Source organism: Pogona vitticeps, chromosome 2 (genome assembly GCF_051106095.1).
Source record: "Pogona vitticeps strain Pit_001003342236 chromosome 2, PviZW2.1, whole genome shotgun sequence".
Lineage (NCBI taxonomy): Eukaryota > Metazoa > Chordata > Lepidosauria > Squamata > Agamidae > Pogona > Pogona vitticeps.
The window spans coordinates 153,391,630-153,419,572 of record NC_135784.1 but is presented as its reverse complement, the minus strand read 5'-3'; the positions used below and the strand labels follow the sequence as shown (position 1 = coordinate 153,419,572).

The following is a 27,943-nucleotide window of genomic DNA, read 5'->3' as shown; positions in this document are numbered from 1 at the left end:
TCTCACCATCATGACACTGAAAGCCAACATGGGGTACATGTAATACCAATGCACTGCACTGGCTGGGGCAAAATTTTAATTGTATTTATTTATTTGATTTGTATACTGCCCATCTGGCAGCCAAGGCCATCTGGGCAGTTTACAACAAGTAACATAAAACAGAAAAATAGCAAATAGCAAAAAGTACCTGAATGGTAGAAAGCAATTAGATTTGTTGTCAAAAAAAACAAAAAAACAAAAAAAAACCCAACCTTTATGCGGTCAGTGCCTGAAACTGCCTGTGACTCTTCCGATGAAAGAGCTGTGGAATGCCTACACTGTGGATCTTCCTTCTCTGCCACAAACTGCTATCCTGAGGAACTAAAACATTTAGCTGTCCAGGGTCCTGATACAGTGGTGCCTTGACTTACCAACATCCCAACATATGACCATTTCGAGTTCCAACCAGCTCCAGCCGCAAACTTTTGCTTCGACTTGCGACCGGACCAGAAAAAGGCAGGGGAAAAAGGCGAGGAATTCAAATTACTAACCGTTGGTGGCGAAGAAACTGCTTTCGCCCCAGCAGTTAGAGAGTGCGCGATCGGAGGAGGCTTCGGACTGCCTGGTAAAGTGCCGCTTTCTACTTTTTAAAAACTATTCTGGATGGGTTTTGCAGCATGGTTTTGGGCTGGGTGGTGAGATTACGTTTCTACGCTGTGATGGGTCTTGCAGGGTTGGTTTGTTTTTTGAGGTCCCCCCCCCCATTTCCGATGGGTCTTGCAGGGTTTGTTTGCTTTCTGCTTTGCTTTTTCTGCATTTCCGAAGGGTCTTGCACAGTTTGTTTGCTCCCCCCCCCCCTTCGGCCAGAATGGATTAATCGCGTTTCCGATGGGTCTTACAGTGTTGTTGTGTTTTTTTGGTGATTTTTTTCCTTCGGTCGGAATGGATTAATTGCATTTCAGTGTATTCCTATGGGAAACAGTGCTTCAACTTACACCCATTTCGAGTTACGACTGGAGTTCCGGAACCAATTAAGTTCGTAAGTCGAGGCACCACTGTATATGACAGTTAAGAATGTCAATATGTCTGCATGCTCCTAAAGTTTATATTAGCTTTCTCAACACCTGCCTCTGCACGCTCCGGCTATTATTATATATGCAGCCCCAATCTAATTTTCATAACCAATTCACCACACTATTTCAGCAGTGCCCTCCACTGAACTGATATTTAGATAATGTGGCATTCTCATAAAAACATTTATGAATAGACTCTTGCAGTTGTAGCTGTAGTATGGCCAAAATCCTGTTGTTTAGGATTGTAAATCCCATTAGAATCACAGAAAAATTATAGAATAATGGAACTGGAAGGTATCTTATAAAGCCATCCAGTCCAAACTCCTGCTCAAGGCAGGAATCCAAATCAAAGGATATCTGCCAGGTGGTTGTCAAATTTCTCTTAAAAGTGTTTAGCACTGGAGCACTCACCACCTCCTGAAGTAATTGGTTCCATTCTCGTACTGCTCTAACAGTTAAGAAGTTTTTCCTGCTATTCAATTAAAATCAATCTTCCTATTGCTTGAATCCATTATTCCATGTCCTGCACTCTGGGATGATCAAGAACAAATCCTACCCCTCCTCTGTATAGCAATCTTTTAAGAAATTGAAAAATGATATCATATCTCCCCTCAGACTTCTTTTCTCAAGACTAATCATGCCCAGTTCTTTCAGTCTTTCCTCTTAGGGCTTAGTTTACAGTCCCCTTGATCATGCTTATTGTCCTCCTCTGAGCTTGTTACAGTTTGTCTGAACTGGACACAGCATTCAACATGTGGCCTAACCAGTGCCAAATTGAGGCGAGCTGGTTCTTAATGTGATTTGGCAACTGTATTTCTGTTAATGCAGCCTAAAATATCATTTGTCTTATTTGTAGCCAAACTGCACTGTTGGGCTCATATTCAGATCATGATTTACAACAATTCCAAGATCTTCCTTGCATGCAGTATTAGTGAGCCAAATATCCCCCATCTTGTAACTGTGTGTTTGTTTTTTCCCTATGTATAGAACTTAACACTTATCCCTGTTAAATTTCTTTCTGTTGTTTTCAGCCCAGTGCTTGAGTCTATCAAGAACTTTTTGAATTCCAACCCCCGCCCCCCCCCCCCCATATTCCAGGGTATTAGCTATTCCACCCAATTGTGTCATCTACAAGTTTGATAAGCACTCATTCATCCAAGTCATTAACAAAAATGTTGAAGAGCACCAGGCTTAGGAAATCAGTGGTGTGTGTGTGGGGGCTACAGTGGTAGTCGCCCTGGGTGCAAAATTCTTAGGGGTGTGTGGGTTGCTCCGCTTGGCGTGCTTGTACAGCCAATCCTCACACTCCTGTTCCCTTTCCTGGTAGTCTGAGTTTGAGCTGTCAGTGCTGACTTCAAGCGGCTCCATAGCCACTTCATGGCAACACCCCAGGGGTTTTACCCACCCTGCCTCCATGCCCTGCCCTGCCCTGTCCATGCATTGCGTCAGAGCTGGCACGTGACCAGTGCCCTGCAATACTTGCCCAGCCCTGGGTGCTGGCAACCCATGCTACGCTATTGTCAGGACTGAGCCTTGTGGTACCCCGATTGTTACCTCCTCACAGGCAAACCATTGATAAACACACTCTGAGCATGATTCCATAACCAATTGTGTATCCACCACATGCCTAGTTAGTTTACTAATCAGAATATCATGGAGTACTTTGTCAAAAGCTTTGCTGAAGTCAAGATACCGTATATTACATCTACAGCATTCCCACTTTCTTCCAGATAAGTTACCCAATTAAAAAATGTAATAAGATTAGTCTGGCAGGATTGTTCTTGACAAATCTGTGCTGGCTTCTAGTTATAATTGTTTTCAAGCTGCTTGCACACTAACTTCACAATGTGCTCCAGAATTTTCCCCAGGATTGACGTTGACTGGCCCACTGAATCAATGGGGATTTGGCAAGCCAATTTATCTGTACATTCCATTGATTTAATTGGGCCTACTCTAACTGTGACTTACTTCAGCATAGTAAATTGCAGCTCTGTTGTTGTTTAGTTGTTGTGTCCGACTCTTCGTGACCCCATGGACCAGAGCACGCAAGGCCCTCCTGTCTTCCACTGCCTCCCGGAGTTTGGTCAAAAAAACTGCAGCTAGACTAAGCTTATTTGAATCAATGGAATTTATGGAAGAACTGACTCATTAAACTTCCATTTAGTCACTGGGCCTAAATGTGTGCTGTTTCCTACATTAAGCAAAATAATTTTGGCCTATAGTTTTGTAAACCTTACGTCAACACAGCAAGCTGGTCAGTATTGGGGGTGGGCAGTGGAAGGTGAGAGAAAGTGGCCTGGATAAAGTAAGTTAGCAGGGGAATGTTATGACTTTCTGAATTGTAGCTCAGGCATTGCATTATCCTAGCAATGTGATAGCTATTCTTACTTTGTTATAAAGTTATTATTATTATAACTTTATTCAAGTGTTACTACTGTTTATGTATAAGGCGATTCTACTAATACAGTACTTATAGCTATCAGTTCTTTCCCATTCTGGAGAAACTATAAGCTAGTAGAGAGAAAAAAATCCTATCAACCACTTCAGAGACTGAGAGAATTCTGCAGTAATTTGAAAAAAACTATGCACACTTCAGTTTTCGGCCGCTATCATAAAACAAATAGGTTTCTCCAGCCAAAGTTTTCAAGGCATTGATAAAGTTGGAAATAGATTATCATTCAAAGCAGTTTTGTAGTTCCCATTCATCAAAGAAGCTGACACTCCTAAATTTAAAAAAAGTGTACCAGGCCCTTTCTATAGAACTTTGAGAAGACACAATAGTTTGCAGAAGAATGAACCAACTGTTGACTGATATCCACAGTCCACTTAGTGGGCTGTAAAAATTTCAGGCACATGCTGATGTCTGGAAATCTAAAATGTTTCTACAGCCCTGGTCTAAAGAATATCTATGTTAAGCACTGTTTTAACCATGTTGAACATCTATTAGACAGAGGCATGTATAGTGGAAACAGCACTCTAAACACAATCTGAGATTACTGTCTTAAAAGGGAAGAATCAAAATATTACTTTTGTCTGACAAAAAGGTATTAGTACAAAGGAAGTGTTATATCTTCTTTTTTTCATTATTTCATTTGTTCTCTGTTTAATACTGATGTTAACTCCTTTGCTTTTTTCACCAAAAATATTTGTCTGATCCTTGATTCTTTATTTTTATCATCATTCAATGTTTCCTTTCCATTTCCCCCCTTTCCATCTCAAAGCTTTGTTTCAGCCTTTTAATTTGGCAGTGCTTGCCCTGTGCTGCTACTACATAAGGAGGAGCACCCAACTGGTAAACTGCACCACCTGCATGGCATTCCTCTTCTTCAGCCTTCCTCATCTAAACAAGATGAGTCACGCAAACACTCATCTCTTCAACAGCACAGTTTTAACCTTCCACTTTAATCAAGCCATGAAGTCAGCTGTTCCCATGAGTCAATTCCTCTTGGTATACATATAACCACTTGATAAAACAAATGCCTCCAAAAACCTACTAAATGTCAAGGACCATTTTATGGAAGATCTCCATCCAATCAGAAAGGGAGTAGTAAAAGTCTTATCCCCATTTAGAAAGGTATCATTGAGAACTCCATTTGGTCCACCATAGCAAACACTTCCAATATTTCCAGTTTCTAATGAATCAAACTAAATTATTTAATCTCAAAACTAGTTTATCTAATAACACCCCAGGACCTGTGGTTCAAGTTAAACATTTTTGTCTTTTTCATATTCTCTTTGTGTATGAGATGCTCTTCATAAACCTTTCAGGCACCCCACCCCACCCTTTAAGAAATGCTCAAAATATAGCTCTCTTCCTTGGCTTTTCCCTCAATATTTATTTCTCTTTTGATTTTCATCAGTTTAACTATTTTAGGCTTCAGTTTCATGCTCCCCCAGCTTCGCTATTCTTTTTGTGTTTTTAAAACACAGTTCTTGGAGACCATAAACCAGTTTGGATGCGGATATATTTTCTTGTTTGTAAATTACTTAATAAGCACGCAAGTGTGGCAATATAATTATTTAATTTGCGTAATTAATGTACACAGCACTTTACAGAACAGCATAAGCAAAAGGGATTATCCTTGCTCCAAAGAATTTACAGTGTAAATTTCACTGAGGAGGAAGACTGAGAAAAGTAAGAAAATCAAATGATGAAAATGAGCAAATACAGTCAATGCGCCTCCAAGGCATTACGAGTATAACAAAGCTAACACTGCTTTTAAAAGTAGTCAGAGTTGATATTAACCAATTTCCTAGAGGATATACTAAAGAACCTTCTGAAAATAACCTTTTCTTTCAGAACACTACAGCTCATGTGACCTTTTAAAATTATGTATCAACTCTATCTACTCAATAATAATAATAATAATAATAATAATAATAATAATAATAATAATAATAATAGTAATAGTAATAATAATAATAAGTAGTAGTAGTAGTAGTAGTAGTAGTAGTAGTATTTCACACAGTACTATAAGCAGTTGCAGATCTTAGAAATCACACCATCAGAGCTACAAAAAACAGCAATATCAGAAACAGCATACATACTGCACGAACATTTAACAGATACTTGGGTTTTTGGTTAAAACTTGTATCTGTTATATAATACCAGTCAATGTTCTTATAATTTTGACTGTCCCTGGTGTTTTTAATAATAATAATAATAATAATAATAATAATAATAATAATAATAATAATAATAATAATAATAATAATAATAATAATAATAATAATAATATGCGCCTTCAAGTAAATTCTGACCAACTTTTCAAGGTTTTCAAGGTAGAAATTACTTGAAGAGTTTTACCATTCTCTTATTCTGGGGATATCCTAGGTCTGTCCAGCTTGTTCAAGGCCACACAGAGTGGCTCTACTCCCAGGAGGCACAGTGGGGAATCAAAATCCCACCTTCTGGCTCAGCAGTGCGATACCTAAGTACTATCCAGCCACCTATCTACTCCATACTTGGCAGATATAACTGGACTCAAAAGATGGAATTCTGGGATAGACGGAGTAACTAGAGCATAAAATTGAGACATACAGACTTTAGACTTACAGGATCTACTCTGTTTTTCACCAGGTTCCTGAAGTCCACCAACTGAAATCAAGTGCAAAATAGTGGTTCAAGAAGCTGCACAAATGATTTTTGAACAAAGGACCTTTGAACGCATGCTCACCCAGGAATTTTCACTACTCAAAAGTGGAATCACAAGCAAAAACTTTCTCATACAAATCTACTCTGATGTTAGCAGCCCCATGCAACCAGGAAAAAAGGCTTTTTCTTGCCACTATTGTTAAAATCATTGGTCAGAAACCTTGCTGAATTACTGCAAACAATATGAGGAGATCCCAATCTATCTTCTTCTCACCTATGACAGAAAGGGCATCTCATCTATATTTAGTTTACCTTGAACAGAAAAAAACATTAAGCTTAAGCCCAACTATTTTCGTCATCAATCAAGGATACTTATATGACATCCACTGTAAAATATGAGTTTGCCAGCATGACTCCTTTTTCGTTTTGTTTAAGTACATTTCATTACAATGATGACTTATTCTATGAAAAATTTAGTAATCCTTAAGATGCCACGAGACTTTTTGTTATTTCTGTCAGGGTGCAACATGCTAACATGATTACCAATTAAATAAACCTCTAATTCCAGCACAGGTTAAAGATTAAAACCTGGGAGAATGAAAAACGTCCCACCTGCCATTGAAAAGGCCAGGAGAGTCCGCATGCGACAGGTTTCCTTTCATTCAAAAAAAAAAAAAAAAAAGTTTACATAAGCGTACGAAAAGAAAATCCGCAATGTTAAAGCCTGAGAGAAGGGGGGGGGCAAAATCTTTACTCTCAACCCCTCGAAGTGTTGCAAAGTCACGGAGAACTTTCGAGCCAGCAACCCGTATGCGTCACACGCCCCTGCCCGAGGGACGGTTCAAAAAAAAGGCCCGCTTCCAGAGGCCAAAAAGATTATTTGACGTCCTCTGGCTTTTTGGGCGCCTCTTCTTGGGAGAGCTTCGCCTTGACAGCGGAAGAGACCGGGAATTCCCCCTCCCCACCCCTGTCACTCCCCTTGAGGGAAAAAGACCGAAAGGGCTCCCACGGACGGTTCCAGGGCGAACCGGGGGGGGGGGGGGAGAGAGAGGCTTCCAGAGGCTGGCAAAGCGGAAGGATGTCAAGAGGCGCTTGTGCAACAGCTGGGGGGGAAAAACACGAAGAGCTGGTGGAGCGAGCGCTGCTGCTCGGGCGGCGGGTGTGTGTGTGTGTGTGATCGCCTCAACGGACCACACCAGAGGCTCCTCGAGCCCTTTTCCCACCAGCACGCGCCGCGGGGGGCGGGAGGGCTCAGTCACGCCTGGGGGCGCGGAGGGGGGGACCGTGTGTGTATGTGCGCGCGTGACTGGGCGAGGGGACGAGAGAGCCGCTGCTTTCGCCTCCAACGCCGCCAGACTTTCCCTCCTGGAGGTTTGTCTCTTCCCCCCCCCCCCAGCTTCCCGACTCTCGCGCTCGCCCTTCCTCTCCCCGCTCGCGCTCGTTGATTCGGTCGCGTCCGCTCCGCTTCGCCTCGCGCGCCCTGTGATTGAGTCGCTGGCAGTCGCGCCCGCTTTTACCTCAGAGGCACCGCAGGCTTCTCCTCGGCCTCGCGTCGCGCCCAGGGAGAGCCGAAAGAGATGGTGGCGCCGCCCTAATGCCTCAGGAAACCGGAGCCGCCGGCACTGCCAGCATTGTCAGGCTAGGCCCTGCCAGGGATACTCACACGCACAACTCTCTCTCGGGTGTGAGGGCTGCGGCTATAGAGTGTGGCGGAGGGCTAGGGCTAGAGTGAGCTACCGCCTATTGCCATAGAGTTCGCCCTGTTCCCCCTAGTCCAGACTAACCGCATGCACGCGGAACCATAGAGCAGCACGCTTTCCGGTGGCAGAGCGGCAGAGTAGTGGATGCGTTCGGTGGTGGCAAAAAGTGAATGGAAGTCTCGGTGGAGAGTGAAAGTAAGATCCCGTGGAATCTTAACAACGGACAACTGCATTACTAGACCCTCCTTCGTCAGAAATAACAGACTAACAGAGGCATCCTTTTTGAAAATCGTTACAGGTTAAGTGCTGATGATAAGGAGGAGCCTCGTCCTCTGTTTGTTCACGCAGAAGAAAGTCCGACAGAAATGAGAAAATGTGCTTAGGACTGGGTTCCTATCCTATCCAAGTTAAACTGAATTCCAATTCTGTCCATATTTAGAATCGGGAGATTGGGATTGTGGGAATTGAGTACTGTATAAAGTGTAACTTTTCCAAATTCCTTTCAACGTCCAGGTAATCACCTACACAGTGGAGACCTGGACTAGATTTAGTGACTGCGGATGATTTTTAAAAAACTGTACAGCTTTTTATTTATATAACAAACTCAGAATGGCCAGGATAGGGATATAGTTCAAGCATAAACGCAGGGAGATACAGTTTTACTTCAGGGAAGAAGCATTTTGACATGACAAGATCGTGGTGAATGTCTTGAAACTTAAAAACAAACAAGCAACAAAACCCTGTGTGCCAACTCTCACAATTCAGGTTCTTCAATAAAAAGAAACGGAGAAAAGGAAAAGCCAACGACTAAGGTGCGGATAATGGCAACACCACATGGGAGATGGTTGATTTTTTAAAAAAAGAAATGTGATGAGGGCGGTTGGGAGTGGCTTCCCTTTGCAGCTCTGGGTCTAATCAATAATTCCTTAATACAGTGGCTCCCAAATTAGGGGTCCCATATGTTCTTTGACTACAACCCTCTAAAAATTATGCTACAACTCTTCCTAAGCTGGTGTGAGAATGATCAATGCAAGAATGCACAGTACTGTTCCCATATGCAGTGGACCCTTGACTTATGAAGGTCCCTACTTACGGAAATTTTGAGGTATGAAAAGCTCCGGCCGCAAAATTTTAGTTCGACTTGCGGCCGGAGCTTCGACCTGGGAAAGGGCAGGAAATTCAAAGCTGCCCCTGCTGCCCTCTTGTAGGTCCCCGGTGCCCTCTGCCTCCTGTGGACAGGAGGCAGAGGGCACCGGGGACAGGAGACAAGAGGGCAGCAGAGGCTGCTTTGAATTTCCAACCCTTTCCCCCTTTCTGTGCCCGCTGCCAGCTTTGCAAGCCAAAAGCCGCTCTGCGCCCGCTTTCAGGGCTTAGAAAGCTGCACCCACTTCCCTCTTGTTTCCTGTCCCTTGTGCCTTCTGCCTGAGGCACAGGGCACCTGGGACAGGAGACAGAAGACAAGAGGGCAGCGGCTGCAGCTTTCTACGCCCCGAAAGCGGGCGCGGAGTGGCTACCAGGTAGAGCAGCTTTCAGGGCTTAGAAAGCTGCACCTGCTGCCCTCTTCTCTCCTCTCCCCGGTGCCCTCTGCCTCAGGCAGAGGGCACAGGGGACAGGAGATAAGAGGACAGTGGGCGCAGCTTTCTGAGCCCCGAAAGCTGGCAGTGGGTGCAGAGCGGCTTTCGGCTTCCTGGGCTTCCAAAGCTGCACCTGCTGCCCTCTGCCTCCTGTCCCCACAGGGCACCGGGTGCAGCTTTGGAAGCCCAAGATTTTTTTTCCTTTGACTCAAATGGATTAAATGGTTTTCAATGCATTCCTATGGGAAATGGACCCTCGACTTACGGAATTTTCGACCTGCGGCCACCGCTCCGATACGGATTAATTCCGTAAGTCGAGGGTCCACTGTACATAGTAACATCAGATGTGGCAAGAATACTGATACAAAATATCCTTCAAGCTCCCTCTTCTATGACTGCAGACAATAATGTTACTCCTGTATCCCTCAGTGTCCCTGTTCTTCCACAGTAAGCAATGTTAGAATAGAAAACTCAGTGCATTTGGCAAATTCCACACATCTTACCTGGCAGTAGATGTCATTAATACGGCTTTGGGATACATCTTTCCTGATGTGTATCTAACAATATGCAAAAGTGTATGAAAAATTAATGTCAGGTATGCCCTATTATCCCATTTATATATGGAAATGCAAGCGTTGAAAAAGAGTTTCCACATTTTATTCATGAGATGGAATAATAAGTGAATTCAATACTGTAGTTTTCAAATACTACCTGAAAGGTCTTAAAGGAATGTTTTTTTAAGTGTAAAACACACCTTCCTTACTGACTTTAGAACTTTGAAATGTTTTTTTCCAAATTGAAGCATTGAGTGGATAATTCATGAAATATTTTCACATTAAATTTTATTAGAATGTTTTTATTAGTTATTTTCATAAAGATAGAAAGTTAGGTTACTTACCTGTAACTTTGGTTCTTCTAGTGGTACTCTGTGAATTCACACAAATGGGTTATCCTGCGCCTGCGCAGGAATGTCCGGAAGATTCTAGAGCTAAGAAAAAAGAGTCAATTAGCTCTCCCCCCCGCGGGGTATATAAGCCCCGCCTCCTCCATCTTCCTTTCAGTTCCCTAATCCGCCGTTACCATAAGTTAGATAAGCATGGTATCATAGAATGGTACCGTGACGGCTAGAGGGGAGGAAGGGAGGGATGTGTGAATTCACAGAGTACCCCTAGAACAGTGGTGTCAAACTGTGGCCCTCCAGATGTTCTTAGCCTACAGCTCCCAGAAGCCTTCAGCACCACCTCTGCTGGCCAGGATTTCTGGGAGTTGAAGTCCAAGAACATCTGGAGGGCCACAGTTTGACACCACTGCCCTAGAAGAACCAAAGTTACAGGTAAGTAACCTAACTTTCTTCGTAGTGGTCTCTGTGAATGCACACAAATGGGTGAATAGCAAGCTTTACTCACTGGCAGGAGGGCCGTCATGGTATCATAGATGACAGTATCGCCCGTCCAAACGCCGCATCATTTTTGGCTCTGACATCCAGTCAGTAATGTCTGGCAAACGTCAGAGGGGTAGCCCAGGTGGCTGCTTTGCAAATGTTCTGCACTTGGACACCTTTGAGTAGGGCTGTCGAGGTGGAAACTGCTCTGGTGGAATGTGCCTTTAAGCCCTCTGGAAGAGGTTTCTTGGCTAGCTGGTAAGCAAGGTGAATAAGCTGAACAATCCACCGTGATACTGATTGAGAAGAAGCAGGAGCACCTTTGCGTGGTCCATGGTAACATAAAAAGAGACGGGGAGAGCGTCGGATGGACTTGGTGCGGTGTAGGTAGAAGGCAAGGGCTCTTCTAACATCGAGAGAATGAAGTTTGCGCTCCAGCAGTGTGGTTGGAGATGGGAAAAAGGTTGGAAACACAATGGGCTGAATGATATGGAATTCTGACACCACTTTTGGGAGGAAGGAAATGTCCATGTATAAGGTAACTTTACCTGGGTGCATTTGTAGGTATGGAGGGTCCAACCTTAGGGCAGCAATCTTGCTTGCTCATCTGGCTGAAGTAATGGCTACTAGGAATGCCATTTTCAAGGAAAGAAGTTTTTCAGAGCACGTAGCCATTAGTTCGAATTGAGGTTTAGTAATGGCCTCTAGGACCAGCGGAAGGGACCATTGGGGTGCAATGGTTTGGGAGGGTGGTCGTATGTTTTGGGGACCTTTTAAAAATCTTTTAAGTATAGGGTTGGAAAAAAGCCTCACAGAGTATGAACGCTGAAATGTAAACTTTAAGCGTGGAGTGAGCAAGTCCTATATTGAAGAGATGCAGCAAAAAGGTAAGTACCGTACGTAGAGAAGCTGGTACTGTGGTCATGCCTTTAGAGTGGGCAAAATTGGTAAATGCTTTCCATTTGCCCTCGTATAAGCGCGCAGTAGAGGGCTTTCGTGCATGGTCTAGCACCTCATGGAAGTGAGGGTTATCCTCCACGCCGTCAGGCGAAGGGACCGAACATCGGGATGGAGGAGAGCCCCGTTGTCCTGTGACAGGAGGGACGGTATCTAAGTTAGATGATAAACTTCTTGTGCTATTTCTGATAGGTGAGCGAATCACGGTTGCCTCGGCCACCAAGGGGCGATGAGGATTGGATCTGTACCGTATCACATTATCCTGGTCACAGTTCTGAGAAGCAGCAGAATTGGAGGGAACAGGTACGTTAGTTCTCCTGACCATGCTATGAGGAAGGCGTCTCCCAGGGCGGCGCCATCCATGCCCGCTCTGGAACAGTATCGGGCACACTTGATGTTGAGATGGGACGCAAAAAGATCCAAGGTGGGCTGTCCCCATCGTTTGCAAATGTCTAGAAAGACCGTCTGGGTTGGGGTCCAAAGACCGTGGGCATGGAGGTTCTAGCAGTGCGCACCCCAACCTGAGGGACTGGCGTCGGTGACAACCTGTATGGACAGGTAAGGGGAGTGGAACGGTCTTCCCCATGACAGGTTGCTGGATCTGGACCACAAGGTGAGATGCCGCACTACGAGAAGGGGGATTCTCAACCTCTTGGATTGCTAGTCATAGGATCGAACTGAGTGATGAACTAAGACTGTAGGGGTCTGCGTTCGAGTCTGGCATACAGTACCACCACGGTGATGGATGTCATCAATCCTAGAATGTGCTGGATGTAGTGTGCTGTAAGTACAGCGCACAGTCTGAGCTTGCTCATGGCTTTTTTGATCTTTCGAATTCGCTGTTGTGGAAGAAAGGCTTTTGTGCGAACAGAGTCCAGGGTTGCTCCTATGTAGGAGACTACTTGAGAAGGTATGAGATTGGATTTTTTTGCATTGATCTTTAGTCCTAATTTCTTTAGAGTGGACAGGGTGACTCTCATGGCCAAGAGCGCATGATAGGATCGGGCTACCAGAAGCCAGTCGTCGATGTAAGGAAAGATTTTTATTCTTTGGGTCCTTAGGTACGCGACGACTGGTGCCATGCATTTTGTGAATGTCCTGGGGGCTGTTGAAAGCCCGAATGGCAAGGCAGTGAATTGGAAGGTATCGTGGTGGAACCGGACCCGGAGAAATTTTTGATGAGACGGGTGGATGGAGATATGAAAATATGCGTCCTGCAGATTGATGGTGACGAACCAGTTTCCCTGAGACAAGAGGGGAAGAATGGAGTCAAGGGTGAGCATACGGAATTTCTTGTGAAATCTGTACCGGTTGAGTCTTGGGGACTGCAAAGTAATGTGAGAAAAATCCATCAGTACTGTCAGATGGAATTTGGATTATGGCCTTTTTAGATAACAGGGATGAGATTTCCAAATGCAGCTGCTTGGAAAAGGGAGTAGGCCTGATTGAATTTGGTGGAGGGATACAGAAAAATTCTATCCTATATCCATGTTGCATGATATAAGGGCCCACTTATCAGTAGTGATGTTTTTCCATTCTTGTAAGAATGGAGATAATCTTGTATAGGAGATAGATTCATGAGAATTGCTTACCCCTATGCTGAGTCTTGCAAAAGGACTGCTTAGGGCTACGAAAGCGCTGTTGCTTGAAGAGCGGCGTATGAGGCTGCTGAACTTGGTAAGTGTGGTCCTGCTGTTGCTTACTGTACCAAGAGGGCTGGTACTGAGTAGACGATTGGTACTGTGGTTTTTTGTAGGCAAACTTTTGGTACCTATACAGCTGGTATGGTATGTAAGATTTCGCTGTCTTTCTCATCTTATGGATATTGTCCATAGTCTCATCAGTTTTAAAGTTGAACAGTCGCGCAGCATCTTGGTTTTGGTCTCTTCAAGGATATTGGCTGTTCTAAGCCAAGCGTGGCATCTAACAGCAATGGCAGTGAGCATAGATTTAGAAGCAATGTCAGCTGTGTGTATTGCAGCAAATCGCTGTTGCCTGGTAAGGGTGTTAGCCTCTTCATAAACATTAAGGGCTTCTGCTTTCATGGGGTCAGGTAGTGATTGCAGTACTGGAACTATCCTGTCCCACAGGTGCTTCTGATAGGTGCCCATGGCGGCCTGGTAGTTAGCAATTTTAATCAACATTGCGGCAAATGAATACAGCTTCTTACCAAAGGTGTCCGATTTCTTTCCGTCTTTGTCAACAGGTATAACTGGTACATGATTTATACTGAGTAGTTTCGACCACAATAGAATTTGGTGAAGGATGCTTGGCCAGAAAGTCAGAGTCTGAACCATGAGTTTTATAGTGGTGCTCTGTGGCACCTATTCCAATGTAGGAGGTTTGTCCCAAGAAGATTTTACCAGCTCAAACAAAGCAGGAATGAGACTGAGGCTAGGAGGAGAGGTTTTGTCTGTTCCATATCATGGAAGACAAGGTCCCGTTCTTGTTGAGGGATTTGTGCATCAAGCTGTAGGGTTTCCGCCATCCGCATAATAAGCTGTGCATAAGATGAAAAGTCCTCTGACGAAGGCTGAGATGACGAGCCTTGGGCAGGAGTGTCAGGGGCGTCAGAGTCGGTGGAAATTGTAGATGGATTAGATGACTGCGAGGCGATTGAAGGAGAGCGTCTCGGTACTGTGTCTTCTGGTGCCATTTCCACATCCAATTGGGTGGACTGGGAGAAGGGCACGGTATCGTGGGCATCAGGACCGGAGTAGAGCATCGTGGCTCGAACCAAAGGGTGTCCACCACTGTACTTAGCACACTTGGGAAGTGCTGTAGGTACCGTAGGAAATTGCCCCTTGCAAGATGGTGCTTGAGGCGTAGAAAATTCCTGTTGAGCGTGTGGCTGACACGAGATAGAGGAAGCCACGGTATGGTACTTGTGCCTGAGGCTCCGGCTGGTACGGACACGGTTGGAACGGAACATAAAAAGAGTGGCCAAACTGTGGTAGTCCTTGCGGACGGTACCCATCGCCTCCATCCCGAGGCTGGTACGGAGTGATATTTTTGCGCTTCACGGTACGCTTCCTATGAGTTTCATGATCAGACTTCTGTTCAGATGGAGACTCTGTATCAGCCCACCCTGAGTATCGAGGGCTTGAATGGGCAATGGCCCGGCTGGCGTCTGGCTCAGCCTCAAATCTGCCCAAGTTTGGTAGCATGCACATATGTTCCTGAGCTGTCTGGGCTAAAGGAATGTGCTCCTCTGCATCAGAGAGTCCAATTGCTTCCCTCGAAGAATCCTCGAGCAATATCAAAGGAGCGGGAGGTGGTACAACAGGCAACTTAGCCGGTTTCTTCGCTCTCGTGGGCTTATCAGCAGCCTTCTTTTTTTGCAGGGCATGAAGGCGGTTTGGCTTTTGGCGGTTTGGAAGCGTCCTTAGCCTTAACCTGCCCAGAGACGGTAAGCAGCGGTTGATCAGCCGAAGAGTCCTGCTTAGAAACCTCAGCACGCGAAGGGGACAGTGCTGTGAGGGAGGCGCTTTCCATGTTCGGAGACAGAGTCTTTTCGTAAAGGAAAGCTCGAAGTCTTTGGCGCCTCAGCTTAATTGCTTGCTTTGAAAAACCTTTGCAAGCAAGGCAAGACTGATCTTGATGCTATTCTCCAAGACAAAACAAGCATCGTGTCCATCTGATAAAGGGATTTTTTGAGAGCAGACGACACACTACTTGAAGCCCGGAGGGGCCATAAACAAAAGAAAAAAGGGGGAATCGTTGGTCGGGGGGGGGGGAAATGCGACAGAACAAAAGAAGTAACTTAAAATCAGCAAGTTCTGTCGAATAACCGTTAAAGTAAGATAAAGTAAATAATAAAACAAGACAAAAAAGGTAGCTAACTAGCTAAGTACTTAACAGTCGATAGCTCTGCTCTTCCTACATCCTACAGGAACGGCGGAAAAAGGAACTGAAAGGAAGATGGAGGAGGCGGGGCTTATATACCCCACAGGGGGGAGCTAATTGACTCTTTTTTCTTAAACTCTAGAATCTTCCCGACGTTCCTGCGCAGGCGCAGGATAACCCATTTGTGTGCATTCACAGAGACCACTACGAAGAATCATAGAGTTGAAGGGAGCCTATAAAGCCATTTTGAGTCCACTCTCCTGCTCGGTGCAGGAATCCAGAATCTGACAGATAGTTGTCTAATTTTTTCCTTGAATGCCTCTAGTGTTGGAGGGCTCACTACTTCCAGAGGTAAGTAGTTCCATTATCATACTGTTCTAATCATTAAGGATTTTTTTCTTCCTGATATTCAGTTGAAATCTTATCCACTAACTTGAACCCATTTTTAAGTGTCACACTCTGGAATGAGTAACATTTCATGTCCCTCATCTATATGACACCTTTTCAAGTATATGAAGAGTACTATCATATCTCCCATCAGTTTTCTTTTCTCAAGGCTAAACATGACCAGTTCTTTCACTCTTCCCTCATCGGGCTTGGTTTCCAGTGCATTTCCTGCTCACCTAACCCCCAAAATGTTGGAAAACTGCAATCGTTAAGGACCATGCCCTTAGCTGACATTTTGATTAGCCAAAATACATAAGGTATGTTATCCTAAAAGATTCATAAATTGCTGAAGCATTAGATGTTTCTGTGGATAGGCCTAAAAAGTCTTGGGGGAATATGTGAGTGCTGCTTCTTGCTGATAAGAAATTCAGTAGTAGCAGAAATCTCCAAGTTCCTTTGCTTAGTTGGCAGTCTACAAGCTTAAACCAACAGATTGCATGAAATTATCACTGGGAAAAGGGAAATCATTTTTCCACCCTATTTTCCTCACAAATTCATGCAATTGTCTTAACAATAATCTATTAGTCTGCAATGTTTTTGATAACATCATGCTTTTGGGATGCAGTTGCCCCACTCCATTCTATGTTTTAATTTGCTGTTGTAGTAAATCTTAGGACTTGGGACATAAATAATCAATAAAGATGAAATTGTGTGGTGTTGAAAGCTTTGCCTTTGATCTGATGGAACAATGGCTTGCAGTGAACTTCTAACGCATGAGACAGCAGCAAACATTCCTGTCTTGAAGAGGGTATGTATATTTAGTTCTGAACTGGAAATGTTCAGAACTAAATATACATAGGCAATCCCAAGACACAATGTATTGGTCAGTCCCTTGGCCCAAACAGGTCATTTAGCTAGGTCTGTTGAGAATTGTGTTGTGAATTCTAATAACTGCAGTATCCCATGCATTTACAGAACAGTATAAAGTGGGGTTAAAGAATATGTATCTCTTCATATGTTGAAATAATTCTGCTCCCATGACCTCTCTTCATTGGCTAGGGCTGGCTTGGGGAATGGAAATGGAAATCCATCATCATATGGAAGACCCCACAGTCTATTAGAGTTTCCACAGTTCCACTCACCACAGGGGTGTGGACAGTTGCCCTGATAAGGCTACCTGTCCATATATATCCCCTCCTCCCAGTTGTACTGTGAATTGGAGAAGAATGAAAATATCCTGTACTGTTCATTCTTATCTTTTCCACACCTCAGCAAAACTGAGAAAAAAATCTTCATTCTCAAGTAGGTGACACCTGCCTGAAGACTGGGGATTGGGGAAAGCCTGGGGGGGCAGGGATTTATGGTGAATGGAGATAGACTGGCTGTGATCAATATATATTTGTAGACCTCTTCCCTCTACAGGATCCTAGAAGAACTGAAACATAAACATAGTTATCTGCAGAATCCACCTTCCTAAGCTGATCTCAACTGTAGACTTCTGAAATATTCTTGCTTTAAGTGGTTGACATTCAGGATGAAATGTTTTCCTGCATGGGTCTTGCTATGCTGAGCACACAGTAAAATAGTCAAAGATCTTAAGAAGCTTCTAATAGTCATATGGAATCTATGTACCAAACTTTTTTTATCACAACGCATCAGGCTTGGTATGATGATCTAGGTACACCAAAAGACAACCCTCTTAAATATTTTGGACCATCCTCATGAACAAATTATTTCAATTTGTATAAGAGAACAACATACCAGCATTGTACAGTTGTTAAGATTGTTGAACTGGAACTGGCAACAATCAGGATCAAGTACCTGCCGAGATGTTAAGTACAGCGTAGTCTGTGGCTACATAGGACAGGACTTTCTGGATTGCTGTGTTCTGACTTTGGAAGCTCCTCCTTCCAAGAGGACTGTTTTCCCTTTTAGCTTCCAAGAAGCTAATGAAGACCACTTTGTACAGTTAGGCCTTTAATTTGGATGATCTATGCCCACTCCAGTGAACTCTTGGTTATCATCTCAATTTTTGAATCTCTGGTTTTGGTCTGCTGTAACTCTGATTTAGATTTTTTAAAATACTGTTACCTTGGAGTACTTTGATATGTTATTGTTCGCCAGCTTTGTATAGAACATAAAAAGTGCAAAATTAATAAAATAATCTACATCACTCTGCAGTTCTTGAAAGAAGAGTGGGGTAAATACTTAATGATAGTAATAAAAACTGTCAGGCATCATTATTTATTAACACAAGACAAAGGAGACACAATCAATGCGTTAATGGAACACTGTCCAGCCAGATGTTAAATTTTTTTTAAAAAGTATATCTAAAACCTAATTTCAAATAAATAAAAAAATGTTTATACATAATTACATTGCTGTAATTTGAATTTGACAATAGTAAACTTATTGACATCAACAGAACGAAAAAATGCCTTCAGGGATAAAGATGATGAATATTGTTGGTTTGCAACCATTTTTCCAGCACAGTTAAGCATCATTCATCCTTCTTGACTACACAGTCAACCAAAATCTGAAAAGCAGTATAAATGAATAGAAGTTCTGTAGTAATCACACTAGCACAATTAACAAGATCAGAAATTCTATTGAAGACAGATAAGAAAGATGGTTAAATGACTTGTTTCAAACTGCTTCATAACAAGGGACATTGTCAAAAATCTACTATCTTGAATTCAGAGTACCCACAGGACACTACTAGATTGGGATGAGAAATCTACGGCTCTTCAGAATTTGCTGCATTTCCCCTCACCCACCCCCACCCCCCAATATCTTTCTGCACTAGCTAGGGATAATAGGAGTACAGCAACTTCTGGAGGGCCACAGGTTCTCCGCTCCTGCGCTAGAGAAAATGGGGAGAAAGTCTGTTTGCTGATTACTCCTTCCTGCAGTCTTCTGAAAAGCAACTGTGGATGATTAGGGGGCACAGAGCATGAGATCAGCAAAACATCCCCTTGTTCTGCTGGTATTTTCACTGGATTTTAGGTCCTTGCACGAAAAGAAAACCTTTCAATTCACAAAAGAAAAGAGGCTCACTGGATCCCACAATTTGTGCAAACATGGCAGTCTCAAAAATTGGGCTGGCAATGTTGGTGTAAATTCATTTAAAGACAACAACAACCTTTTGCCACCACCATTAGATGGTTATGTGGGGAAAGGCAAGGCAAGCTAGCTCCTGGTCGTTCAACAATCATAACCTGCAGAGAACTGCATCATTTACTGAATTCATGTATAAGCTGCAACATCTCATGTGCTGATGGACAACATGAAACAACACACCCAAAGCCACACAGAGCAAATCAGTGTCAGAGCTCAGACAAAGATAACACTTATTGCACAGTCACTCCTTTGGAATCTCAGCCATTTAGTATAAGTTACCTGAAGGCAAACAACCGTGCAGCGCTAAAGAGGTCCCGGATCTTTAAAAAGTAGAACTGAAATCCCTGGAGTATTAATTAAGAGAATCTGAGGAGGATAATGCTCTGTATAAAAGTCACACAATAACTGGAAAATATATATATAAATGCCTAACCATAAAATCAAAGAAAAAATATGTGGAGACTGGTAGCATTTCTTTTCCCCCATGTTCGGAATACAACTTAAAAGTATCCCAAAGCAGAGATTCTAAAATGTAACTTTAACAAGTTTCTCTGTACTCACATACAATTTCTACTGTACTACATCTGCAGGGAATTTATAGCATAAAGGGGTGTGGAGTTGGGGAAACATCACATTGGTGTAGTAAACACCACAGTTGCAGGCAGAGGAATGTGCTATGGTTCTGATCAGTGGAAGGACATTAAGAAAGTGGTTTGTTATAAAAATTGTAATGTCATCATAAGCCAACATTGCAGTTTAATAAATAAGGGCTGGAGCACACAGGACATTAATATGCAGAAGCCCATCTGTACTATGCAGTCCACATGTTGTATGCCAGCAACCTCTTTGTGTGTGTTTCTTTCCCAAACCATTGCAAATGACATGTGTAAACTACATCAGGATGGAGGGCTTTTCATTTATATAGCAGCACCACACTGTGGAAATACTGATAATGCAAAATATTCAAACTGTCTCTGCTAAGAAACAGCTGCTAATATTGCAACAGTTCAAAGCAATGGAAGTCCCTCCATCCTGTTCTAGTTTTTCCACTGTTCTTTGTCTCAGGATATATTCCATCACCGTAGGTAAGACCAAAGAAGATAACTGTAAATAGTTTGTTAATATGTTTAAAAGCTCTGTCTAAATATTGACATGTCACACTGTTAAAAAAAACTTTGAAAGTTTGTACAGAAGCATTTTCAAGTATACATTTGGAATTTGTTTTAAAGGATAGTTGCCAGCGTCGCAATTAATATAGCTGCTGTAGTTGAGCATTTAGTTTATATTTATATCTCATTTAAAAATGTCTAAAAACATTAACTTTGTTAAAGGGTGGGTAAACAGATATTATTAAAATATTCTAACTATTTACACAATAGACCACAAATGGCCCGAGAAAGGTTGCTGCCATTTCTGGCATCTGCTTTCAGTGTTCTTTGAACAAACAATGCAAAGGGACGTGTTGGAGACTAATCTAAGGGTGTAACAAAAAAAAAATCAGTGAAAATCTAACTAAAATGTGAACATTTTGCTACTCCTCCCAGTTCAGTGGAGGCAGGGAGAGTGGCAAATCATTCCTCGACAGTGGTTGTCCCAGCGCACTTTAAGGCATCAATTGTCATCAGTTCTTCAAAAGCTGGAAACCAGTCAGTCATTTTGAATGGGATAATTGCAATACATGGAGAGGTATTTCCCAGGTCTTTCAACAGAATTGCACTGCCCCTGCTTTGAAGACCTTCTGCCAAAGCCTGCAGTACCAAGTCCCATCCAGAAAGCAGCAAGTGTGTGAGGGGAGTGGCAGGGAATTTTTTCCAGTTTAAAAGAAAGCTGCTCCAGTATCTGTTACTGGGGACAACAAAGAAAATGAAGAAATGAATCTTAATAGTGACCATAACTTGAGTGGTTCCGGTTGACGGGTGACCTGCCTATACACCATTTCATGACAAGAGCAAGCAGAGGCTATATTAAACATTCCAGAGCTGTATAATTTTGTTCTTGCTTTCAAACGCTTTTAAAGCTTATGAACATCAGCCTTTAAAAAATGTGCCTTTCAAATATCTGGTTTTTTTTTTTTAAGAAACATGCTATGGCATAGTCTGGCCAGCAACAAAACAGTAAAAAAAAAAAAAAAAGACAACCCATCTGCATTTCTTGCATTATTTACCTAACACACACAATTTATTTTAAGGGCTTAGTTAAAATCCTTAAATGACAGCTACCTCATATGTTGTTGCTATTTGAGCCTATTTTCTAAATAAATGAATTATGCATATTAATATTTACATATTTAAAATATAGGCAAATCCTTTTTTAAGTTCAAGAAATATCTATATGAATAAGTAATTCTTCAGTTCAGTGGATTATTTGATTTGGTCATGGCACAATTTAAGTAATCATTGTGATTCCATATTAACAGAATACTACAGAATTAGGCTAACTTACAGTTATAAAGCACACTGTTTATAGAGGGAAGAAGTAGGACTCATGTAACCTTGTTCTTACCAACTGCTTTCAATAAACCTGCCCCTCACAGAATCCTAAAACAGTATTAGAAAAAGTACAAATATATACAACAGATGAAAAAGTTAACACTACAATAAAGGCTTTAGTAATCCATCATTTTCATCACACAGGCCAGCTTTCCTTGACCATAAAGCTAAGATCCTGCAGTGCAGTTAATCCTTAACTGTCTGCCATCTTTTGCCTTTTGATCAGTCCAACGTGCTGTCAACCCACTGTGGAAAGCAGGGCAAGCAAGAGAGCTTGGTCCAGCTTCACAACACTCACAAATAATTGTCAACCAGCTTCTATTTTTTGTTTGTTTTCTCCACACTGGTCCTTGCAAGGTTTGTAAACTCTAGTGAGAGCCTCACTCCCAAAGTTACATATTGTATGCTACATAAATGGGATCCAGCTGGTCAGCCAAGAAGCTGTCACGGAGGTGCATGCGTTGCTTCTCGCCTCTGGAATTGATGGGAATCACCCCAGGGTCAACTACCACCACAACGCCCACAATTAAATAATGTTCTTCAAGGACAACGTTGGTCACCAGAGGAACTAAATCGAGGGCCTCCTGTTCACACCCGCAGAGCTCCACGACTACGACAAGTAAGTTGGTCCATGTGAATACAGCACTAGGAAAAAGTAAAAAAAAAAAAAACATAAACTGCATGCCTTTGAAGGGATATAGTCTACAGATATAGAGTGCGCCTAACTCTTTGGATTATGCCAATATCTGAAAGTCTCTCCCAACCTGAAAATATGCTGTGATGAATGCATCCTCACCCAAATGGTATACCTTCGCAATGTGTCATACTTTTCTGGCAACTGAATCTTGGAATTATTTTCTTGCTTTCAAGCCCTATGAGCCTCCAAGACTATTTCACTGAAATGGTATTTATGCCCCATATATGGTCACTTCTTAATCCCAATGTTAATACATCATGAATGTTATACAGTATTTATTTTCTTTCCAAAGCCTAAAATCCAAGTTGGAGGTATGCAATACGTATCATTTTACAATGACAATCTGGAAGGAGTACTTCATTATTGGATATTTTAAAAAACATATATACCTAAGATGTTTAACTGTATACTTCAAGTATAAATGCAACAGACAGGAAACAGAAAACTCATATTACAGTGTATGAGACTGGCTACTGACAACTGCTCTGCTTAGTGTGCACTTATTAGTGAACCTAGGTTTGTTGCTGCATAGCGTATGGAAAGGGCCCATATTCCAGTGATCATGCAAGTACAGTCAGTCTTTCTATTCTGTACTGCTCAAAGCTTGTATTTAAACAAGAAACATTACTATCGCTCACTTCAGGTTACTGATTTTCATGACTTGTTACAATAATTATTACATTGTTTATCTTATTAAAAAAAAAAAAACTACGTCAAGAACAGTTAGTTGCCTAAAATTTCAGACTTTATCCCAAAATTATTTTTGCCCAACAAGTAATGAGTGAACCAAATAAAAATCACCCATTACACAGAGAGGATGATGCCATACGTTTTGACATTATTAAGAAAAGAAACATCCTTACACCCTTCCCCCCCCCCAAAGTAATCTATTACAGTGAAGTCACCAGTTCCTTTCAGGCTCTGGTACTACTGCAGCATAGCTCAGCAATGATGCACCACTGTTCCAAGGTAGATCAAATATGTCCAGCAACATCATACCATTCAGCAATGCTCCTGTGTGTCCGGGAAACAGAGGTTTCTATGTCAATTGGATGGTAACGTAATCCCCGCAATTCAAGAGTCTCATCCAGGGCCCCTACGACATACAGTGCATCATGGCGTTCTAAAAGGAAAAACACATACAAGTATTCATAAAGATAGGTAGGGTAAATGCTATGGAGAGCAAAACAGAAATGTCCTCATTCTAGAAGTTCAATCATTCTCAATGGAACAAAATGAGGCTCCTTATCTTTTTAAAATAATTTCCTCCTACATTCCAATGGACAAGAAAGCAATCAAAAATTTATTTTCAAATTATTTTTCATGACCTTGGGTATGAAGAAAATATACCTTCGTCCTAGTACAGGAGAAGTTACTGGCAAGCATCCTTTCCCCAGATGACCCTGTTCTTGTGGGGAAAAAAAAACAATGTTTTGTCCTACCTCCACTGGCTGCTGTGAGCTCAGTCCGGCGTACAAAGCCAAGGTAACCTGTTCGTGCCCAGAGAGTTTGGGCGGCATCGCCAAAGCTCAGACGGGTGTTGAAATGATCTGCTTGGAGGGTTTCATTATCATAAATTGTGTAGTAACCACTGGCTGTGTGGGGGCTGTTCACCCAAATCTAGGAAAGGGACAAACACAAGACCCAGGACTTACAAAGCAATTTTTAAATGGGATCAAACAAAGGCTGGCAAAGAAAATGATGTGTTGTACTAAAATAAGCCGAAGGGAATAAAAAAAAAATAGACTATATATTACAGACTATATATTAGTCTGTAAAACAGATGTTTGAATATAATTTGCCAAATAACAGGCATAAGGCATAGCCACAGAAGGCAGTTTTATTCAGAACAGATTGATTTTTGTAAAGCACCTCCTATACTGATTTAAGATTCAAAAGACACCCATACACACATTCAACATGTTGAACAAACAAGTGCCCTTAACATTGCTACACACATCAGCAATGTCCTATTTTGGAACAAAGGGGAGCCACGCAGGACTGAGACAGACCTGATACGCCACAAAGAGCAAGAGCAGCACGCACCTCACCAAGATGAGAATCCCCAACTGGTCCTTTGGTCTCAGGATTAACAATGATCACTTTGACCCCAGGTAATATCTAAGAGGGTTTAAAAAAAAGGGGAGGGGAGGTTAAACCTGCATTAGATTGCAGAGGACTGTGAGCAGATATTAATGACCCCAAACAACATTCGCTTTAATTTTCAGCCCCATTGGGCAGGGTTCCACCCTCCGTGCATGCAAAACCAATGGGGCAGAAACACTGGCTGTGGATATGTGCCCCTGATGCACCCCTGCATAGCCACACAACTTAGAGGGAACATTGCATCCAAGTTTTAAAAGTCTGCCTTTCCAGCATCTTTGGGTATGATGCAACATCTGTGCCGCTAAATGCAGTGCAGTTAATAGGGTATTTTCTAAACAGAGAGCTTTTCCAACTTTGAGCATGGGTTGGTTGGGTTTAGTTCAGCTCAGTAATTTCTGTGTTTGCACATTAGTATAATATACTAATTCCTCGAAGCATAGCCTCTATCAGGATAATGAGGATCATTCATCTCTGACACGGGGTACCTGTCGCCTTTTTATGCAGCCTGCATCTTGTCTACCCACTGGGAGCTGAGTACTCCTTGGAAAGATGGAAGTCTGAGTCAACCTCGGGGTGACTACCTGAGCCCGTCAGGATTGAACTCAGGTCATGAACAGAGTCTTGACGGCAGTACTGCAATTTAGCTACTGTGCCACAAGGTTCACTAACTGATTAGCAGCAATTTCCCGTGACTGTTTATACAGAACTGAATTTATAGGCCAGCATAAGCCATCTCCAACAGGATTTCGACCAATGCATTGTTGCACTCAATACAGCGAAAGTGTGAAACAACCTTTTAAAATTGTAACACAGGTTGTACACAGAGCAGTTTCCTGCAGTTTTCTATTACACACTGAATTAATTCTATGGCTCTATTTTACATGAAGACAGTTCTTCAGGACTCAAAGGCACTTGGTTGTATAGTAAGATAACTTACAAGTAGCTGAGACATTACCTTTCCTGACTCAGAAAGCAGCAGACTCTGGGGAGCACCTCTTTCAACCAACCGTACTCTAGAGAAATAAATGTGTATTTTAAAAATCAGCAAAATGCAAAAGTACTTTTAGGGCAATTATTATAACATAATGACAAGCACCACTCCAGTATTCTAGACAACTTTAAAATGAACAATTTTTAAATGTGCCCAATTATGAAGACATAACTTTTCTCTACTACTCCTTTTCAGAAAAGGTTGTACTTTCCCAGCTGACTGAGATCACTCTATGTCTAGGACAGAACTCTAAAAAGTTATCAATTAAAATTAATTTAACCAGATAGTTTGACAAATTGAGGAAATCTGTGTTAAGGGCCTGACAGTAGGACTTTTTTTATCATGGAAATTATGAGGATTATGGCAATGAAGATAACAGTAGAAGGAACAACAAGATCAACAATACCTGTCATGTCGTAAGGATTTCAGATCCACATACACTGTGGTAGGATCAGGCCCTGAGGTTCCCTAAGAATGTTAAGGAAATTATTTTTTTAATGTGTACACTGCTTGTTTTTAACGAAAGACATTTTAATCACAGACATTTCAATGCCTTGGGGACAATGTAAGCTCAATGACCTGATGCTCAAAGGTATAACCAGCATACAGTGAACAAAGAAACCTATCAAGAGAATGATTTCTGCTGCAAGTCCAACAAAATCTCCATATCTGCTCTCCTGAGAGAATTTCAATCTTTCAAGCTAACGCTATCATTCTCTGTTGTCAGAAACTGGAAGGCTACTTTTGAGATGATACTTATGTTAATTATATAATGCTAAAGTCATTCATAACTGAAGAATGACAGTGTGGTGGTCCGTGGGGTAGAACCAGATGATGCTCTGGCTCCAGCATGTGCCAGCTGTGTTTAGCATTTGAAAACAGTAGCTAGCACTATGTCATCTAAACCCACGAGGGCTTTTATGCTAGCCAGGCCCAATGTACTACCTTCTAAGCTTCTGGAGGGGAGATTTCGAGGCTTGCCTACATCAGATTGTCTCTGCCCTTGTAATAGTGATAAAGTTGAATCAGTTGGTCATGTTCTCCTTTTCTGTACTATCGGGATCTACGTATGGAGCTTTTACTACCTATTATCTGTAAATCTCCCGGGAGATCAGAGGAGGATTATGTACAGATGCTACTCTCTGACAATACCCCTTATATTACGAGACAAGTGGCCAAATTTTGTGCTGCAGTGTGAAGGGAAAGACCAGAAGTTCCGGGTCTTTCTGGTAGAGCCGTCTCTCATTAAGACCTCCAAACAAACCCAGACTAGTCCACCGACTACCATAAGCCATAAAAGAGATCAAGGTTCAGATACCCATGATTTTGAGGGGGCAAATCTACAGGGGAAAGGGGTGTCAAAAGTGGTGGACACCGGAGAGCTGGAAGAGAGATGGAAAGGGTTAAAAATAACTAATCCTTTTAAGGAAGAATTGGTGGGAAGGAAAGAGGCTCATGAGGTGGTGGAAGAAGGGGGGCTGGGAGAGATCAAGGCAGAACGGGACAACATCCCAGGAGGTTGGGAGTGGATTTGGATGCAGGACCCATGGACGGGAAAATGGGAAGCTGAGAGTCGGAGGAAGAAAAGCTTGCCCCAAAAACCATCGTACTGGGGTGAGAAGAAAAATCAGGGAAGAGAAAGAAGCTACTGCTAGAGAAAGAGAGGCTCGCCGGGCATGGCATTTAGAGGAGCTGAGGAAGACGGGATGCTTCCTGGACCTTGGGGCGACCCGACAAGAGAGGGAGACCCGTCCTGGGGATGGACGGGAGATGAAGAGACCCTCCCGCTTCTGAGTGCAACTGACCATGGTTTGGGAACTGAGGGTCAGGGACAAGTTTGTGCCGGTCCATGGGACCAGAGTTTGGGAAAACATTATGGAAGAAAGCTTTTTGGTTGCCCTTGCGAGAGCCGTCGCTCGAACAAGAGACTAGTTTGAACAAACCTGTTGTGGTTAAAACCCCGTTGGGTGAAGTAATAAATGACAACAAACTATTTGACAAAGTGTCTGATGTTGTTTCATTAAAAAAGAGGGAAGCCCAACCGAACGACCCTTCACATGCAGCAATGGTTATTCATGTTCAGATGTTTGGGTAAGTGATTTTAGACGGATAATATAATACTTTTAATATAACTCTGGCTGAGGTAGGGGTTGTTTTATCATGTTTTAATGGAAATTCTATAATTCTGCCTCAATTTACAAAACTACAATTACATGTATGTATTTTATACTGATTTGGTTTTACTGGTCTTCGACCGTAATAAAGTATTCATTCATTAATTCATTCATTCATTTGAAAACAGTGGAAATACAGAACACTGTGTTTTCTGTCTATCATTAGTCAAATATGTTTGTTTCTGCTTCCCTGAATGGAGCCTTTCTGAAGTTCCTGTGAGCAGTGATGGTCTCCTGAACAGTCCCACTAAAGAGGTGGCTACTAACCGTTTTCTCACTTGCAGGACAAAAGGGATGTTAGGTAAAGAAACCATCTCTGGGACTGAGGAATCAAGTCAGAATTTAAAATGCCCCAGGCTCATAAAGAAAAATGG

The 27,943-nt window shown here is 42.4% G+C and overlaps 2 protein-coding genes and 1 long non-coding RNA gene across 20 annotated transcripts in view; 1 reads left to right on the top strand and 2 right to left on the bottom strand.

Annotated features, from left to right (window-relative positions):
* ATF1 (activating transcription factor 1) overlaps window positions 1–7,843 on the bottom strand; it is a 44,102-nt gene extending 36,259 nt beyond the window's left edge. For 2 of the 11 annotated variants that reach the window (XM_020784229.3, XM_072990906.2), the window contains exon 1: window positions 7,665–7,804. The gene's annotated coding sequence lies outside the window, so the exon portion shown is untranslated. The other 9 variants (XM_020784197.3, XM_078384408.1, XM_078384407.1 and 6 more) reach the window with 8 other exon arrangements.
* A 677-nt stretch (window positions 7,844–8,520) lies between these two features.
* Window positions 8,521–18,172, top strand: LOC140704615 (uncharacterized). Of its 3 annotated transcripts, none has more exons than XR_013541107.1 (6): window positions 8,521–8,659; window positions 11,952–12,062; window positions 12,821–13,034; window positions 15,104–15,168; window positions 15,652–15,956; window positions 17,415–18,172. It is a non-coding gene; the product is annotated as an uncharacterized LOC140704615 (long non-coding RNA). The 3 variants fall into 3 exon arrangements; XR_013541109.1 differs by having other exon boundaries at window positions 17,398–18,172; XR_013541108.1 differs by having other exon boundaries at window positions 15,652–16,309.
* A 48-nt stretch (window positions 18,173–18,220) lies between these two features.
* The window catches only part of DIP2B (DIP2 acetate--CoA ligase B (putative)), a 193,883-nt gene continuing 184,160 nt past the window's right edge, over window positions 18,221–27,943 (bottom strand). For all 6 annotated transcript variants that reach the window (XM_072990900.2, XM_072990901.2, XM_072990903.2 and 3 more), the window contains 6 exons: window positions 25,802–25,863; window positions 25,360–25,417; window positions 24,345–24,419; window positions 23,741–23,918; window positions 23,298–23,421; window positions 18,221–22,246 (listed from right to left, as the gene is read on the bottom strand). In XM_072990900.2, the coding sequence (XP_072847001.2) occupies window positions 21,994–22,246; window positions 23,298–23,421; window positions 23,741–23,918; window positions 24,345–24,419; window positions 25,360–25,417; window positions 25,802–25,863 (750 nt within the window). In that variant the 3' untranslated portion in view covers window positions 18,221–21,993. The remainder of the gene's footprint in view (window positions 22,247–23,297; window positions 23,422–23,740; window positions 23,919–24,344; window positions 24,420–25,359; window positions 25,418–25,801; window positions 25,864–27,943) is intronic.